At 37.0% G+C, this 19,514-nt stretch overlaps 1 protein-coding gene across 4 annotated transcripts in view; it reads left to right on the top strand.

The window, feature by feature from the left end:
- The window catches only part of LOC109071881 (zinc finger protein ZFPM2-like), a 143,489-nt gene that overhangs the window by 53,090 nt on the left and 70,885 nt on the right, over window positions 1–19,514 (top strand). For 3 of the 4 annotated variants that reach the window (XM_042741601.1, XM_042741600.1, XM_042741598.1), the window contains one exon: window positions 15,941–16,059. In XM_042741601.1, the coding sequence (XP_042597535.1) occupies window positions 15,941–16,059 (119 nt within the window). Of the gene's footprint in view, window positions 1–8,954; window positions 9,007–15,940; window positions 16,060–19,514 lie in introns of those variants that run through there. The other variant, XM_042741602.1, reaches the window with a different exon arrangement.

Raw genomic sequence — 19,514 nt, 5'->3', positions numbered from 1 at the left:
AAAACATAAAAAAATCTGACTGTACAAAAACTTTTGACTGGTAGTGTATATATAAAAAATGTATTTATAGAAAGGTCGACGTATATAGTCAAATTTATATTTTATTTATTTTCACTAAAAAGAGAGACAGTATAAAAGGAGAGATGTGTGGGTGTGGGTGTGTGTGAGTGTGTATTTTTATGTCATGTCATGTTATGTGTTATCCAGCACCACTTATGTGGTCAAGTTTGTTTAGAATTATGTTTTTTTATTTATATTTTAAGTCAACTCAAAATGTAATTTAAGCTATTGCTTAAAAGGAAATTATTTTCTTTTTTATGATATTATATAATATATATTCTGAGAATGCATGAGGAGATGATGATGAATGGAGAATCTTGGTCGTCCAATGAGCATTGAGTAACCCTCAGCTAGATCCAATCACCTTGAGGACTGACACACCTCCTCATGGGCGGCTCTCTAAGCTCAGCAGCGCCTGTCGAACACAGTCGGTTTCGTCTGTGTGTGCCAACTGGACCTGGGCCATGAGCTGAACACAGGCAGGTTCTGCTGAAGAAGCCTTGAAGACAGACAGGAGCGGGTATCCACCGCCTCCGCCTCACAGTCAGGAAGCACATATAGATTCCCTGTTCTCCTCTCAGCCCACCTGTACGTGGAGCTGACACTGTCCGCCCTTGACCGGACCCCCTCACCTGCACCAAACAATAGCCGCTTCAGCTTTAATGCACATATGTCATGCTAAGTGAATTTGTGGAGCAGATGGTCATGATAGCATGGCAGGTGCCTCGACAAATGTTTGCGTTTTCTGTGCTGCTATTTATATCAGCGCAAAACACAGCGGCACAAATATTTGAAAAGGCCATGGGTGTTTTTTCAACATGCGTCACAATTATCAACGTGTCTTTTTTGTTCTTCCCAGCCCAAAACAAACAGATGGCAGTTATGGGTTATGTGCAGATCTGAAAATACGCAGCGAAAAGATGGATGAAGGTCTTAAAGGAATAGTTCACCCAAAAATAAATATTCTGTCATCATTTACTCATGTCGTTCCAAACCAGCATGATGTTTTTTTTTTCTTTTTTTTTTCTGGGAAACATAAAAGGAGATGTTTATGCTTTTCAATCTAATGAAAGCAAATGTGGCTACACAAATAGCAAAAAAGCAACCAAAAATAATGTAAAAGTAGACTATGTGGCTTTTGTGTTTAACTGCAAAAAATGACTTTTTTGAAAATGAAAATTCTGTTCATTTACTCACCTTCATGTCATTTTACTCACCTTCATCCATTATTATTATTTTTTTAAGAATGTTGATAACCAGACAATTTTGGTTCCCATTAATTTGTATTGTATTTTTTGGATGGAATACCAACATACAATACCAACATACAATACCAACATGCAATACCAACTGCTGGGTTACCAACATTCTTCAAAATATTTTCTTTCTATCTACAGAAGAAAGAAAGTTATATGGGTTTGGAATGACATGAGGGTGAGTAAATTTGGATGGTCAAGTGAAAAAAAAAGATACACTTTTATTCTGGATATCAAGATATATTCATATCAAGCAGTGTTGCATCTCAAATAAATGTGTTGTTTTAAGGATTTTTAGATGTCTTTGCTGGAAAATGAGTATTTTTAGATAATTTAACTGAAAGCGTGCAAACAAAAATGAGACATGAGCTAATGCAGATGGGTCTATTTTCATAAAAAAAAAAAAAAAATTGTCTGTTGCTCTCATGAAGGTATCATATGGCTTTATAAAACCTCAATATGATGTACAACTGCTTTTATTGGACTTTTGTGCTGCATTTTTGTGAAGCTTTATGGAACTTGTCAGTCTGTGGTCACAGTGGGATTGGAATGACTTCAGGGTTAGTAAATTATACCAGAATTTTAGTTGTTGGATGAATTAACCCCTTAATGGTGCCACTGATTTAGCATATTTAACACAATTACAAATGTCACAAGGGTTTGCTCCTTTAACACATAGACTGTTCGAATCAGTCTGTGCATTTCAAAATATTTAGTAAATGACCTAGAATCCAGGAATTAAACATTCAAATAGAGGCAAACCCGCACTCCATTGTCTGCTTGTTGACAGCTTTTGAATTACATGCTTTAATGCTGGGCTTTCAGATAAACATCCCACCATACCCACGCAAAAAAAAGGTTGCATACAAACTGTTAATCAGCGTTCATCGACTGACACCTGCTCGTGTCCAGCGACTGGCAAAGTTTCTCATCTTTCTTTCCGCATTTGTATCTTTTCCTCTAATTATTCACCAAACTCTGTTAAGTCACGGTGCCGTCCGAGGGGAGGGAGGGGGGCCCAGATGCAGATTAGGCTCCTGAAGATGAGGGTCTAAAAGGGATTTAATGGTAGAATGGATTAGAGAAATCCTTGTAACAATGTTAAATAATTATAGTTCCAGCCGAGATCAAAGCAGCATTGATTGAACCCCTCAAGCCTTTAACACAGAGAGGAAAGAAGGAGAGAGAGAGTGAGAGAGAGAGAGTCTTGGAAAGCAAAGATTGGTAAACTCCTGCTCGGGCCGCAGCGGCGCTCGCACATGTGGATTGGCGAGGAAGCGTGTGGATAAAAAGATGTATCCTTTAGGAGAGCTCCGTCTGGCTTTTGTCACTGGAGCTGGAGATCCATTTGAGAGGTCTGATAACAGCGCAGACGAACTCGTGAGGGAACGTTGTCAGAGGCGCTCGCGCTGATACCTAAGCGTTTTAAGACGACTTATAGACAGACCGGAATTTAATGTATGCAAAGCACCAAGTTTGAGCGGAGGCTTTCAGTCGGAGTTGTTTATTTCCCATGTAATCAAGAAATTTTGACACGCCTGGCTGCCGCTCATTTTCCAAGCGAGGGTGTCTCGTTCGCTGCTCTCAGCCATCTTACCGCAGGCTTTCTCTGCTAGTCTTGCGCAGATAAGTGGTATTGTGTGAAATCAGATTGTCGTGACAATGCGGTACAGTAGAATTTGGTACTGAATGAGCCGGGTTATGTAGACGAGGTGGGTCGAAGAATCTATGTATTTAAAAGGACTAAATAAGGTGGATGTGATTTCCGGTGATGTTTGGCAACTGAACTAATACAACAACCCAATGCATGAATGCCCATTTGTGGGCGGGGCTCGGTTTTGTGTTTACTGGGGAGGGAGGAGCTAAGATTTGGTACTTCACTGCTGCACACACAGTGGCTGATTCTTGTGCTGATGATATACTCAAGCAGAGATTAGCTCGAAGTCTTCACTCGAAGTCTTAAAGTGTCCAGATGCAAATTTCTCTACTGATCCGAGATGTTAAGAGGTTTAAGAGCAATGACTTCATGCTTGTTAGCAATGGAATCAATCTGAAAATGAACTGATGTGGTGAACAGGCTAGAATAATGCTGCACTCTTTATTATCAAAATAAGATGTTTCTATTTTACCGTTCAGATATGAAAATAGACCTCAGTTGTGTGCTGGGAAAGTAATACGTTTTTTGTTTTTGTTTTTTGGACTTGGATTATCAGTTCCATAGACATGTTTCTTTATTTTCATTATATCAATCTTTATTTGTCTATAGATATCTCTGCAACAGATATCTAAAAGCTAATGATACTATGAGAGATAAAACTATGCAAGCTATAAAGATATGGGTCAAAAGTGACTTTTATTTCTTTTTAATTTAGGTTAAATATTGATAACAACAACAACAAAAAACATCAATATAAGTATATATGTTTGGTGAGATTTTGTACTGTTTTTGAAAGAAGTATCTTATGTTCACCAACGCTTGAGTTATTTGATCAAATATAGAATATGGGAAAAAAAACATGAAAATTATTTATTTGAAACTGATTTTTTGTAATATTATAAATGTCTTTATTGTCAATTTGTTTAATTTAATAAATAAATTATTTTATAAATAAAATTGCTAAATAAAAATATTAAATATAATATATATATATATATATATATATATATATATATATATATATATATATATATATATATATATATATATATATATATACATAAAAATTTTACTGACCACAAACTTTGAATAATAATGTATATAAATATGAATCCAAATGATTGTAGAGTTGCTTATAGATAAATGAGCAGTCCCTAATTCAGTAATGTAATTTTTCTTGAAGCAAATCTGTCTTTATTTATTACAATTGTTTTATTATTATTTTTATATTTTGATTTTATGATTTATTTCATTTATAAAACAGAAGACTCTATATTCTGATTGGGTGAGGTGCATTCGAAAGCATTATAAAATAAAATCTGACAGTTATTTAGAAACTGCATGACTTATACATGAAGTCAGAATTCTCCAATCCAAAGCTTAGGCTGTCCTGTTGATAGCTACATGGAATATGGGCAAACAGAGGGTGTGCTGTGAGAGGCATCCATATCAAAGCAAACGCCCCCTTATTTGGGGGAAGAGCTGAAAAACCAAACTGCACATTCGCTATTCTTTCACAAACCCTAAAATACCTCCACTTCTTCCAGTACAGTTGGACCATTCATGGAAAGCTTTATGACATCATCTCAGAAACAACAACTAATAATAATAGCAATAGTAATAATAATAATAATAATAATAATAATAATAATAATAATAATAATAATAATAATAATATGTTGTTGTTATTATTTTGTTCTAAAGAATTCCACATGAAACTTATAGTTTCTTGTATGTGTGTGTGTTGTGGTATTCAATTATGCAATTTTCATTGGCATATTAATCATCTTTTCAACAAACAAGTCAGCTTTAATTAAAGCAAAGCATGGATAAAGATGTGTGACTGGATCATCACTCTGTTTATCACCACACACAGAGCCAGAGTCAAATAAATTCAGCCTGTGACAAGAATTTCAATGTCTGTCCTCTTTTCCGTATCGTCTTCGTGAATGTGTGTGTGTTTGGAGAGAGGGAGAGAATGAGGATTTGGGGAATGAGTGTGTTGTCATGGTAGCTCGGTTCTTGACTGGAGATGATTTGATTTGTGGTTGGAGAGAGTCGTCTGATTGTGAAATCTCCTGAATGATTTCAGAACAGAGGAAAACTGTACTTAGATGTATAGAGATTTAAAGGAGTTCTCAGTTATGGTTTATCTGTGTGTCAATATCAGAATGATGTTAATTCCTACAGATGCCATATTGATCATTTGGGAGGGTTGCATTCTTCTGCATTGGCAGTGGTTATTAGTTTGGTATATCAGCAACAGGATATAATGTCATTTTTATATTTGTATTTATTTATTTATTTGAAAAAGTAATACGTCACAAATGCCAACCCATAAAAATGTATAATAAATAATATATATATATATATATATATATATATATATATATATATATATATATATATATATATATAATATATATAAAATTAAATAAAAAATACAAATATATTTTATTTTAATATTTTTTATAATTTAAATATATAAATTAAAATTAATAAATACAATAATTTTAAGAAATGAACTTATGAGTATTATCTCTAAGCCTTTAGTAAGACAGTAAGTCTGTAACATAATTTTTTTGTTGTTTTTTTCTTTCTTTCTTTTTTTGTTTGTTTTGTTTAATTGTTCATTATAATTTTATTGTAATTTAAAAAAATTAATTTATTTGACCCCTAAAATAATCATAATAAATAGTATGACGAATTTCAAAAGACAAAAAATCAGCATGTTTTTAGTTTCAAAATTCAGAATGGTTTTAAATGATCAGTTATCAGTATTGTACTAGTGCCTGATTATTATTAATATTTTTTTTTTTAGAAAACTCTTAAAAGCGTGAAATGGACTTGTCATGACTTCATTTTCATGGCTCAGGTGATTGGCTCCAAACAGCCTGCCAGCAGAACTGAGCTCCCGTGAGCAAAGATGGCAGATTTCAAATGGTGCGCATCCATGGGGTCCTGTGCCAGCCGAGCAGCTGTCATTGAAATGCTACCGGATAGATTCCTCCAGGTATTACAGAGCCGGAGGTTCAGACAGACAGAGCTGTACCGGGACTGCAACTCCAGCTGCAGAGGTTCAGGCTTGTGTGGGCCGGCAGCTCTCTTCTTCTCTGACTTTATCAGCTCACACACTTGTGGGCGAGACGAGGGCGAGTCTCACCCTCTATACCTTAAACACAAGATCTCTGTGGTTTGAAGCACTCGGCTGCTCTTCTTTCCTCCGGCGTCGCTCTCTGACAATCTGAAAGGCAAACAGACCTACACTGGAGCTGGTAAAATCACACACACACACACACAAACACTTCGTTTCTGCTGTGTTAGCTTGAATCTAAATGCACTCAAACAGAATGTTGCACAGGAGCGAGATCTGTTCTCCAGGAAGACAGACAGAGGGAGAGAGAGGGAGAAAAAAAGAGAGAAATAGAAGCAGAGAAAGATGGAGAGAGAGAAACCAGAGTCAAAAACTGCCACATAACAATGCCGGAGAAAAATCAGAACATTTTCCAGCGAAAGATGGGCCATTTCCAAATCCTCGTGCCCTATCAGACAAATTAAAGTAAATCAAGCATGAAATGAAGCAGGAGAGCCCGGAGATAAGACTCCTTTAAGTCCTTTCCAGATTAGGATAGGGGAAGAGAGGTGCATCTGCTCTCTGCCAGCCGAGGAGGCTAGCTTCTCATTTCACAATAGCAGCCTGTGTATAGGATTACTTTCCCCTGTCACCGACACACACACACACACACACACACTCAGTCCGAACTTGTCCTTAATGCGTCGCTCACTAACTTGTTTTACACGTTTTGACAAGTGATCTATAAATGTACAGCAGCTGGATGATCATGGAGTTGTGTGAAAACGTGCTAGGTGACGCTTTAACCTATAGTAACGTTCCTGAACTGGTAGAATGTGGTGAAAGCAATGCGAAGGTCATGGGTTCGATTCCCAGGGAGCATGCATGTTGGTCATTTATTCCTTAAAGCATTAAATATAAATGGGTATTTGAGAGGAAGTTCTTTTAGGAAGTTGACATGCAGTGTGATGTAATATACTTTAAACAGAATTTTGATCATTCTTTTATAATTGTTCATGCAGTTTAATGGCCTCAGAGTAATATAGAAATACTTGTACTTTTAAAAATTCATACAAATTTTTTTTTCTATAATGAATGAAATATATATTTGTACACTTTATCCTCCAAACTGAAATTACAATACCCGTAGGGCTGCACGATATATCATTTCAGCATCGATATCGCGATTTGCGTATCCGCGATTGTCACATGTGCGATGTTTAGTATACTGATTGTTTTCTTTGAACACACTGACACCGTGTCTACACCGGACATGTCACGGTCCGCACCGCAACAGCTAAAGTCTATCTACACTGGACGTGAAAAGCGAACGTTGCAAATTATTTGAACAGGACTCTCTGAACTGCAGCGTGAACAAACATGGTGGCGCCCATTTCACATTACAGATCACGTTCAAGATCATTTAGAAATAATTTAAACGACAAAACACTCATATACACATATTTGTGAATCAGAATATCAGATTGTTCATGAAATGGTATGCAAGTTTGTGAATATTTTTAAATAAAAAAGGAAAAACTAAATAAAAGTTATCCATCTGTCATACATTGGTTTCGTGGCTGCGTTGTGTCATGTGATGAGCCTGATGCGTCGCCATGGAAACAGTAAGGGGAAACGTTCTAAAATAACAGTCGACTAAAAAAAAAACTCACTCTGGGGGGACCGCTAGAATATTTTAAACTTTTTACAAACATAAAAATAAACCTACTATGAGAAATATCCCCAGAGTAAAAGCATTCTAGCATGAAGAAGGAAAGTATATATACATGTTATTTTTCAGATGCAGTTTCTCTCCACATCTATAATTCTCCATATTTCGCAGATGGGTAGTTTCTTATATTCTCGCCATAAAATTTTAGCGCCATTAATTATGTAAGAGTTACTATATTACCATCTGAAATGATTCAAACACAAGCCTTCCTGTAGCGCTACCAACACAAAGGTCATAGGTTTGGTATAAGCATAAAAATGTGAAATATAAAAATTTAAACACACATATTTTGGTTTCAGAGACTGATGTTTCTCCTCTTGACTTCTCCCTCATCAGGATTTTGTTAGTTATTAAACAGCGCAGCTGTGACCTTCTATGCCCCGGTGTCAGGTTTAGGCCTTCTATCACCCTCTATCTCCAGCCATTTAAAAAATCCTCCTGAAAGTGACTGATTTAACCTGCTTTTACGCCGTTTATATCAAAACCGGATGAGAGAGAGAAGGGGAGAGGGGGAAAAAAACTTAATCCATCTTATCTGTTGACTGTCAAACTGCTGGAGCTAAGACCTCCTCACAAAAGACAACTGGGTCAGGCTGGCAGGAGCGGCCGGATTTGTGCTGGAGGAAAGTTTGAAATGTGGTAATTGACTGGAGGGGCGGCTGCGGATAGAGCTAATGACCCGCTCGAGCCACTGGAGAAAAACAGCACCTGTAAATGCAGAGGAAAAACAAATGTGAGGAAGATACTTGAGCTGTTGTGTGACCCTGGAGCTTGATAGTTATTAACACACCCGCAGATAAGCGTGCGTTTATGTGTGTGCGTCTTGTGGAAGGGAAATACATCTGATTGTTCTCCTTCAGATCATTGAGAACACAGCAAGATTCTTTCAGAGGGGCTGAAAGCAGCATTCCCATAATTCAAAATATTTGTGAGCGTTTCCAGTGATTGCAGGCACCATTAGTCAGTCCGTGCTGACAGGAGAAAGAGGAATTATATCCCACATGAGCTCTGAGATTTGTAACACATCGCAGACTATCAAATTTGTTAACTGGAGAAAGTCTCCTCTAGATGCAGATAGGGCATCTTCCTCAAGTTTACGACTAATCTTTTGTGTCCTATCATTCAGAGTGACAGAAGGGAAAGAAGCTTTGGAGATGTTGTCGGAATGACTTTGCTCAGGTTTTGATCGAAATGAGCTGGAGGAAACTGGATGATCAAGGTTTAACTGGTTAGTTCCTGCTGGGAGATATGGTTACTACAGCATTTGGCTCTAAAAGCATCTTTCTTCATTGGTGAAAAGCTTTGAAAAGCAGCTATATATTCTGAGTCAATATATAAAAAACAAACAAACAAATAAATAAACAAATAATACATTACATTATATTATATTAGAGTAAATGTTTAACTAGTGCTTTTTGTACTATTGTAGTGCCATGGTATTCTTTGAAGCACTGTGTAAATTCTATGGTACTTAATAATGACAGTTCAGTACAGTACCGTTATATTTATCAGGGTCAAAACATATTGTCACACTTATTGAAATAAAAAAATAAAAAAATCTGGTGAGAAATATTTTATATTGTCACACTTATTGAAATAAAAAAATAAAAAAATATTGTTTTATTTATTTGTTTGTTTGTTTGTTTATGTAGGCATTAAAAGCACCAACATTCAAAAGGTTGGGGTTGGTAAGATTTTTTTTTTTTAAAGAAACTCACCAGGACTGCATTTATTTGTTTAAAAATACAGGAAAAACGGTCATACTGTGAGATATTATTTTATTGAATTACAATAACTATTTTATTTATTGATTTGTTTTAAAATATAATTTAATCCTGTCGTGCAAAGCTGAATTTTCAGCATCATTACTCCAGTCTTCAGTCACATGATCCTTCAGAAATTAGTCTAATATGCTGATTTGCTTCTCAATAAACATTTAATAATGTTGGAAACAGTTATGCTGCTATTTAAAAGAATTATAAATGTCTTTATTGTCACTTTTGATACATTTAATGCATTCTTGCTGAATAAAAGTAGTTTTTCTGAAATCTTACTATCCCCAAACTTTTGAACAGTAGTATATATCAAGTTGAATGGATTCCATTTGATTCCATCACTGCACCATTATTTCTAAGTGTAAGACAGACAGTTTATTCTTGCATAAATGATGCATGCTCTCAGAATACTCCAAAAAAAAAAAAATACTCTCTTTTACTAAGAGGTTAGTTTATTAAGAGAGAGACAGTGAGAGTATGTGTGTGAGAGAAAGAAAGAGAGAGCAAGTGAGGTAAAAAGGTCCTCGTGTGTTTTAAAACAAGTGTCTGCCAAGGAGATAATGGTAAAGCCGTGGGATAAAAATGATGCATTTGCTTCTCTTCGAGCTGATAATGGGGGTTTGGAGGGGGGTGGAGGAAAGTTCATAGCTCTCTTATCGAAGCGCTCTGACATTTCTCCTTCAGCTGTAAAATTTCAGATCACATATCTCCTTCAGAGCTCCTGCACCTTTTGTGGAGTGATACAGAGCTCTCCATTTCTCTCCATGTGCCCCTCACAGTATGTTCATTTGCTTCAGCTGCTGTACATCTTGATATGTGACTCCTGCATTGTCATACAGTACATGGCTGATGGGCATTTATACTTTGGGAAAACAACAAATTCATGACCCATCTTGATCTGATCCAGATCATTTCTGAAATGTGAATGTGTGAGGATGACTTGTGTTTCTTTCTCTTCCCGTGCTGTGACGTTGTAATTGTTGGTTCCTAAAAACGTATGTTTTCGTCTGTATTTTAGAGGTGGGAGACTTGACCCCATCCATCCCCCATCGTCCCTCCATCATGGGGGGAAACAAACAGTTGCCGCATGCAGCATCTTTCTGGGGCTATCAGAGAAAGATCTGTGCACACAAAAGGGACATTCATGGTTCTGCCAGGGATCTGTGGTGAGGGGGAGCAGACCCCGGAGAAGAGCGACAGATGATCTTATCTTAGGAGGAGTGGAGGGACGGGGGGATGGAGTTCTCTTCACTAATATCAACAGCTTCTCCATGCCAAGATGGTGGCATTTCAGCGCTGGTTGATGAGAGAGCTTTTGGGTGTTTCGACCCGTGAGCTCTGCTGAGGACGCTTCATTACCACTTCAGAACTGATCTTGCAGTTTCTGTTTCAGTGATACTCAGCTGATGGGTTGTGGCCCAAAAACTAGCCTCAGTTTGTTTTGATAATGGCCACACAGGGAAAGCCAATGCTCAAAGCTTGTAGTAGAATGCAACTACCCTGCACTGATTAAACTAAGCTGGTTTGATGGTCTTAGCTGGTTTTAACAGGTCTAGCTGATCTGCCAGCCTGGTTTAGTTGGTTGACCAGCTGGTTTGTGATCTTCTGAAACCATAAAACATACCAACCTAACGAGACTAGAACAACAGGCAAGACCAGCAAACCAAAATAATGTGTGATATCATCGTTTTTAATGATCTGTTAACATCTCAAAAAATGCACGGTAACTATATGATAACCTATAGTTAGGACAGCAAAGTAGACAGCCATTAAAAAACTAAACATTCCTGTTGATTTTAACAATTTTTGTTGACTTATTTATTTTTATTAATTTATTTTATTTTAATTACAATTCTGGAAGTAATTTTGGAATGACAATTGATGTCTAAAATTTAATAGTAATAAAATAAAATCCTAAATATAAACCATCTGTATTATGAAAAGTAAAGAACCATACAAATCTTTCCTGGGTTTGGCAACATTTTCATGACTCTTTTTGGTACAAATTTGGTTTTCGGTTCCAATTTTGGAGTGGCTCTTGATATCCTTGAAATATAATGTAAACCAGCTTATAAAAATGTAAACAATAAAATAAGCAACCATAAAAATCTAAGTATTCCTGCTGGGTTTAACAACATTTTTGTTGACTTTTTTGGTATCATTTTTGGATTGACACTTTATGTCCAAAACTGAATAAAAATGAAATAAAATATAAACCAGTTTATTATAATAGACTCTCATTAGCTCTACTATGAGCTATCCTCTCACACTTTGTACATCAGGCTCTAAAATCTAAATTTACTCATTATTTTTTACTGTATGCTCGACTCGTGGCAAATCTAGATAAAAAGTACATGCATGTCAGTAATGGAGTGGCAAAGCCAGCATTCATCGGCATCCGTGCCAGATCCAAGCGGATAATCTGCGACTGTACATCTTGATCTCGTAATCTATGGCGAGTCAACATCTAAATGCTTGTGGCAAACATGGCGACGGTGGCAGCCTGGCTCATTACGCACACAGAGCCGTATGTCGTCGTCTTGCCTCTCGGGCTCGTGTCGTATCGGTAACAGCTGGGACGAGCCAGCTGGGACGCGAGGTTTCGAGACATGGCTTGGAACGCTTGGCGGACGACTGGCACGTTTGTACTTAACCAGCGTTAGGACTTCAGATGTCCTTGTGCCGCACGCCTTCCTCATTCACCCCAGCATAGGATGCACGGAAGACTTCAGCGAAAGTGTCAAGCTGGGCTAAAGAGAAAATTGTGAGATCATGGCGAAAGGCCATGAGGTCTTATCAGAGTAGGAGCAGAGCACATCAAGCGGTGGTGGGCTAGCATAGATTTAGCCTTCCTGTGATGTGGACCAGCTGCGCTCCAGCGCTTAATTATTTCCCTTTAATGAGGTTCCCCACCTTCCAACAGGCTGGTGGGAACACGACAGGCTTCAGAGAGACCCCCCGCCTCCCAAATTCTCCCACTATCTCTGCTGAGCTCCATAACGGGCAATGAAGGCATTAGTGCTGGAACAGGAAATGAGGAAAATAATTCTTCTAACGTACAGTATATTCGCATGCAGTATTTCACACTTGAATACTCTGGAAATACCGTGGTATTTTGATATTTATCAAAGGACTTAATGATTATAGTATTCATTTACCATGGTCTTTATAAGCAGTGTGGTCCAGTAAATAATGTTTAGAGGCTAATAACGATAACCAATCATTTATCTGTTTGTCTGTAGTTATGTCAAATATTCAATTTTTGCTACATGTTTACATGCCTTAAGACATATGCTGAAGCATTATTCACTATATTGTAAAAAGTTATGACCCTTAACTAACCATTTTTGTGAAATGCCATCATGAATTGATATACACTGGCATTCAAAAGTTTGGGATTGTAAGATTTGTAATTTTTTTTTTTTTTAATGGAGTCTCTTGTGCTCTTTAAGGCTGTATTTATTTGATCAAAAATACAGAAAAAAAAAATTAATATTGTGAGATATTATTTCAATTTCTAATATTTCTAAATATTGGTTTTCTGTTTTATTTCTGTGTTCAAAGCTGAATTTTCAGCATCATTACTCCAGTCTTTAGTGTCACATGATCCTTCAGAAATCGTTCTAATATGCTGATTTATTATCAGTCTTGGAAACAGTTGTGCTGCTTCCAAAGATCATTTTAGTACAAATCATAATATTACCATAATACATTTTCAATATGTCTTGGTAATACCGTGATACTTTTTGTCACACTTTACAATAAGGTCTTATTAGCTAATGTTACCTTATTGTAAATTTTCTTTTTAATTTCTCATTTGCTCTTGCTGAAGTCTTTGTCATGTGTTGTTGTGATATTTAGCAAATGTCTGGGAATCATGGAAGTGAATGTTTATTCAGTCGCAGGGGAATTTCCATACGAGCAGAATGGCGTGTAAGTGTGTCACAGATATGCAGCTGATATCTGCAGTGAGAAACACAGCTGAATAGGTCATTTTAAAGTTCAGTCAGCACTGTACTGCTTTCGGCCTACAAAGACCATGCTGAAGATCATCTACCAACCAGCTTTAATTTAGCACAGGTCATGAAACACGCTGCACTACAGAAACACCTTTATGTTGTGTTCAGAGCATTGCAGACACTGTCTGACTGCAGTCAAAATCACAAATGATGTCTCTTTAATGTCTCTGTTCCCAGATAGAGAACAAATGGTGGTCTCCTGCCTCTCAGATGTTTCTCCTGAGAGTGTCTTCTCTAGAATTTCAGAAGAAATTGTCTCAACAATGTCTCAAAGCGAAGATACCAAAGTCTATAATCCAAAAGTCAGAGATCTCAACATGAACTTAAACTTTTCTCATCAAATTCTCTCAAGACCAAATAATCCACACTCTTGAAAAATAAAGATTCCAAATGCCATAGAAGAACTGTTTTTTTTTCTTAGTGTGAAGAACATTTTATTCTTCTTAAGAACTTTTTTCCACTTACAAATAAAGGTTCCAAAGGGTGATGCCATAGAAGAACCATTTTTGGCTCTTCAAAGAACTTTTCTATGAACAGTTCTTAAAAGAACCATTGTGAAGAACATTTGAATCATCTGAAGAACCTTTTGTACAATGGAAGGTTCCATTGATGTTTACGGTTCTTCATGGAACTAAACTTCATGGCTCAAAGCCGATAAAGAACCTTTACTTTTAGGTGTGTACGAAGAACATTTAATGCAAAAGAAAGATTCTATATGGTTCTTAATGGAACCATCAATTCAAATAAAGAACTTTTGTTCTTAAGAGTGTGGGCTATGCTATACATACTCATTTAAACCTGGACTCTTTCAGTATTTCTCATAAGTGTATTGAATTTTAGGAGAAACATCTGAGCTTTGCAAACGATCCACGTAAATATTTTCATTCAGTGGTACAAATTCTCAGTCCCCGCCTCACTGTAAAGAGCTCTGCTGTTGTTATGAGTGCTGTGACACAGCCGAACAGGACGCTGGCGGGAAGATAAAGCAGATAGCACTCGAGCTCTGAGGGATAAATCTCCCTCAGTCACAGGTCGGCCCCAAAAAGCTCTCAACATCACCATGAAAACCCGCCGGAAGTCTGCTCTTGAGATCCTCGTGACAAGAGCCCCCTAGCCCTCGAGAGATGAGAGTCATGACCAGGCAGTCTATTATAATAACTGTTTGATTAATCACTGTCCTAAAAAAGCACACAAAATCTAACTGATTAGATAGCAGCGCTCCGGGAACTCGTGGGGCTAGCTGTGCTATCCCGTGACACGGTTAATTAACTCCGAGCTCAGCGCGCCACTAACAAGAGGCCTCAGTCCCCTTCCTGGAAAAACAGAAATAGAGCCCACGCTGCCAGCCGGTAAGCCTGTAACATCTCAGCGAGGCTTTATCAGAGAGCGAAAGACGCTCTTTCAAGAGGAGTTAGCATCGCAGCGGTTTGACACGCTCCATCTGATCGCCATCAGCTCTGAGGACAGGTGCTGGATTCTGTATCAAATACTGCACTCACTCCATAGAAGAGACAGGAAAACGTGTTATGATCCTCAAATCATGGTTTTTATGATGATCAGATATGCACTAATGTAGTTATGCTAATGAGCTACATTATTTGGCAGAAAAAAATCTTGATGTGATTGTTAATCAAAAATGTAGTGAGAATGTGAGATTTGTATTTTTTATTTTATTCAAATGTCCTACTGCTGTGTTGTTGTTGTTAGATTTTTTTTTTTTATTGTGAATGTCCTACTGCTGTTTTGTAGTGTTTTGGATGGCTTTTACATTAGAAGAACAGCCAAGAACCAAAAGAACCCAAGTTTCTTTGATATTTTGGTCTGTAGATATGGCTATGAGAATTATTCTTGTATTCATTTCCAATTTCATATTTATTTATTTGATTTCAGATTTTTTTTTATTCTAAATTAGCATTTTATGTTTTTTTTTTTTTTTTTTATAGAAATATGTTTCCATTTCTTTCATTTAAATGTTTTTTGTTTTGTTTTTTCAGTCTCTTTCTCTGCCTCATTGGTCCATTGTGTGTTTGTGTGTGTGTGTGTGTGTGTGTGTGTGTGTGTGTGTGTGTGTGTGTGTGTGTGTGTGTGTGTGTGTGTGTGTGTGTGTGTGTGTGTGTGTGTGTGTGTGTGTAAATATTATTCATTAAAAAATTTTAATATTTAACTTTTGTATATTAAATTAGATTTTTTTCAATAGACAGAATGTGTTTCTTGCTGCGTAGACTCATCACAAAGTACATAGGCATCAAAAATTATGGACGTTTTTGAGCAGTTTTTATGCTTTTGTTTACTCAACTTTAATATATTTACAGTCAGCTTGCAGCATTTATTGTGTGACGCTGACTGACCGCCCTGTTCTGTCTCACAGGAGAGCTGGACCCGTTCAACAAAGATGGAGAACGACGGATTCACAGCCGCCAGCAGCTTCCTGTAGGAACCACATGGGGGCCTTTCGAGGGAAAAATTGAGCTCAACACAGATGCTCAGGTATGTTATCTTAAGTTAAATGTTGATGAGGGTTATGGATGAAGGATGCAATTTATGCTCTACTTAAAGACAATTACACCAAATTAAATTAAATGGTTTGTTGAAACAGAAGGATCTGTCATTGGCTGAACAAATGGCATTGGTTTGGGAAGATTTTAGAAACTTCTTTTGAAAAAGTTTTTTTTTTTGTAATCCTGCTAGCAGAGAAATTACACTCTTCACCTTTAGTAGAGTCTCAGTGTTTGTTAATCAGTACATGGACCTGTTTGTTGTAAAGGGTGAAGCTTATTTTCCTTGAAGTCCATCATTTGCATATTAACATTTTCTGAACATAAACGGATGTTAATTGTGTTACATATAGATCATAACCCAGAGCTACTTACATTCCAGCATCAAACTGACCTCAAAATGACCTCCTTTGTACTTTTAACCATTTCATTTGCACATTTTATTACTAAACTCTTGACTGATATTACATCTACTAGATTTGATGTTGCTGTCGCTGATTCTTCCAGTTACGCTCAAGCTGTCATTGCGACCCTTCAGCCATTAAAGAAATAGCAAAAAAGAGGAAAGTGTTGACCTAACTACATAGGCGCAAAGAGAAATCCTTTAGGATTTAACATTCCATTTTGAATGTGGATTAATTAAGCAATAGTTATTAAAAATTGTAAAGAATCTCATATTTATCCTTAAGAAACGTAAGGAACAGTCTGCGAGGAGTTTGGACTCTAAGGCCCAATTCTGTGGGATTACTCTAACTTATAACTTTATTAATTTTTTTATTTTATACTTTTGAGCTGTTTTTCTTTTTTGTCTGTACTGCCCCTTGAAAGTGCACACAAATTGGAATATATTTTTGTTTAACTGAATCAAATATTGCCAGTATTTGAAGAGAGAGTACATCTGAAGAGGAAAATTCAGTTATAAAGATTTTTTACATTTCTCATTTTGTGTTTCGCTGTAAAACTTACATAGAGGTTTGGAAGTGCATACTGTAAGTGTGGGTAAATACTTCCAATATGGGGTACATTATTGCTTTAAAATGAAAGAGAACAAAACATTGTAAGCAATGATTTATAAAACCAAACACTGTGTGCTGTTTCACGGGCTTAATAAATGTAATGTCAGAGAGGAGCATGAAAAACCTTGAAGTTGAATTAAGTGTGATGTCTTTGGAAAGAAAGCTCTATCTTCATGAATGTTGACCCTTTAGAGGTGGTTAAACACTCTGTTGAATTTCCAATTCACCCGTGTCACCCTCTTAAGTGTCTGATCTGAGAAAGGCAGACTCTGCTTATATAAGATGTATGATATGGACTGAATCTAAAGAGGTGTCTTTTTGACTGCTGGTTTATTGATTTGAATGAAATTGGCTAAATTGAAGAATGACGTCTACAAATGTCAAAGTTAGTAGTCTGAATGTAGTCAGCATGCTGAGGCAGATCGGCATTGGTTGAGTGGGTCAGTCACACTATATTTTAGTGCTGCTTGTTATCCAGTATGATTACATGTTTAAGACTTCTAAAACAATTAACTGGAAAACTTATTATTAAAGTTATTATTATTAATTATTCTTCAGTTCAAATTAAATATGGTGTCTTTCCTAGCCAAAGTCAGCTGGTCAAAAATATGCGTGTGTGGTATGCCAATATTTATTTTATTAACTAAATATATATCCATGCAATGTGCAGGACTGCTTAAAAGTATTGATGTGTTAGAGTGATTAAAAAAAGCATGCATGAATGAAAAAATAAAGTGTGTATCATGCTTGATGTTAAAAGAGATAAAAACTCAATGCAATACTTTCGCTGACAGAAAGTCCCCCAAACCTAGAATTAAAGTTTTAATGTAATAAATTTTCTTACAAATATTCTTTTTAGCATAGAATTAAAGTCTTATTTTTTTGATTTTAGAAGTAATTTAAAATATGATGACAGAATTTTTATTTTTGAGTCGACTATCCCTTTTAGTGAACAGAAACTGATGGGAAAGAAACCAGATGTGTTTCACTAAATTGGATCCATGCATTAGGTCTTAAAGTGATGGCAGCCTAACCTATATATCGATATATATTCTTATCATTAAATCATATTGTCAAATAAAGATTTTGGTCATATTGCTAACTCCCAGTTAATAACCTTTTAATAAACTTTTGTGCAATAGATAGGTTCCACATAATGGAAACATTGATGCCAATCATTTTTAAGAGTGTGCTTATGAATGAAAGTAAATAGAAATGAAATATCTAGTGTGTCCGTCTCTTGTATATGTTAAAGTAGGACAGGCATTTGGGGGGCATCCAGCATTTAGGACTGATTGATGTCGCCCTCCTGGGGTGAGCAGGTGAGAGAGATCTTGGCATCTGCAGTGCAGAGATAGGGTCACATGACAAGGGCTTATCAGTGCAGAGGGCAAATCGCACATCTGATGTACAGAAAAGTCAGTGGAAACCAGAGGGCTTCTGGGAGTTTACGATGCTACGCTCTGCCGTGTTTACACATGAAACTCCTCAGATGCCCCAGTCTGGATGCCATCCATCTTTGTTCCATTCAAACGATTCACCCAAATGATTCACGACTCAGTGAGTCGTCTCTCTCTAAGATTGCAGTTATTGATTTAACACTCTGGACCGGATCTTCAAAAGCTGTTTGAACAGTGAATCATACCTAGCGTGAAAGTGGACACTCTTTTTATATCATATTTCCTACACCAAGTCAGAAATAATTGAGGAATTGAAATGATTGAAGAGGTGAATAAAATTGCGAGACAGGCTGCTTTAACAGAGTCATTCTTTAAAATGTGACCAAAATGACTTGCAAATTGATTGAAGATACATTGTGGTGTCAGTGTCCGATGGATGTTTGAACTGCTGTGTCTACAGAGCACTTCCTCTCTGTGCTGAGTGATAGTCGCCAGAGCTCTCTCCTCTCCTGCCGATCAATCAGGCCATTAGAGCTCAATTACCCAGCAGCCCCTGTGCAGGTGAGCGACGAGCCTGTCCACCCCCACCAAATTAACACAAATTAATAATGACACTCAGACATAAATGTCTGCCATCTGGGGGCCGGGCGGCCGGTGTGGGTCGAAGCTATTGAGTAGCAGGTGTCTTCATCACAGTAATTACTGGGCCTGGACTCAACCCTGACTGCGGCCTGTGGCTCTGCGCCTCTCTCACTGCCCAGTGTCCATTTTAAGTGTTAATAATTGATTTGGAAACAACATGAACTGCAGATTTACAGGCCCCTTCCATTTTAAGTGTTAATTAAGTATGGCTTTTAGTTCAAACAGGCCCCTTCCAATGCGCATTTCTCTAATTTTAAAGCTTTGAAGCAGTGATAAACAAGCAGGATCTTTGTCCTCTATTTGTTTTTGTTTTTTTGTTTTTTTACCTATTCTGAATTTACTGACAGCCTTGTCGATGGAGGACTTTTCTGATTTTGAGTGACTTCTGA

The sequence above is a fragment of the Cyprinus carpio genome, chromosome B16 (genome assembly GCF_018340385.1).
Source record: "Cyprinus carpio isolate SPL01 chromosome B16, ASM1834038v1, whole genome shotgun sequence".
NCBI classification, from domain to species: domain Eukaryota; kingdom Metazoa; phylum Chordata; class Actinopteri; order Cypriniformes; family Cyprinidae; genus Cyprinus; species Cyprinus carpio.
The sequence above is the reverse complement of the archived record's forward strand: the minus strand, read 5'-3'. Positions and strand labels throughout refer to the sequence as shown.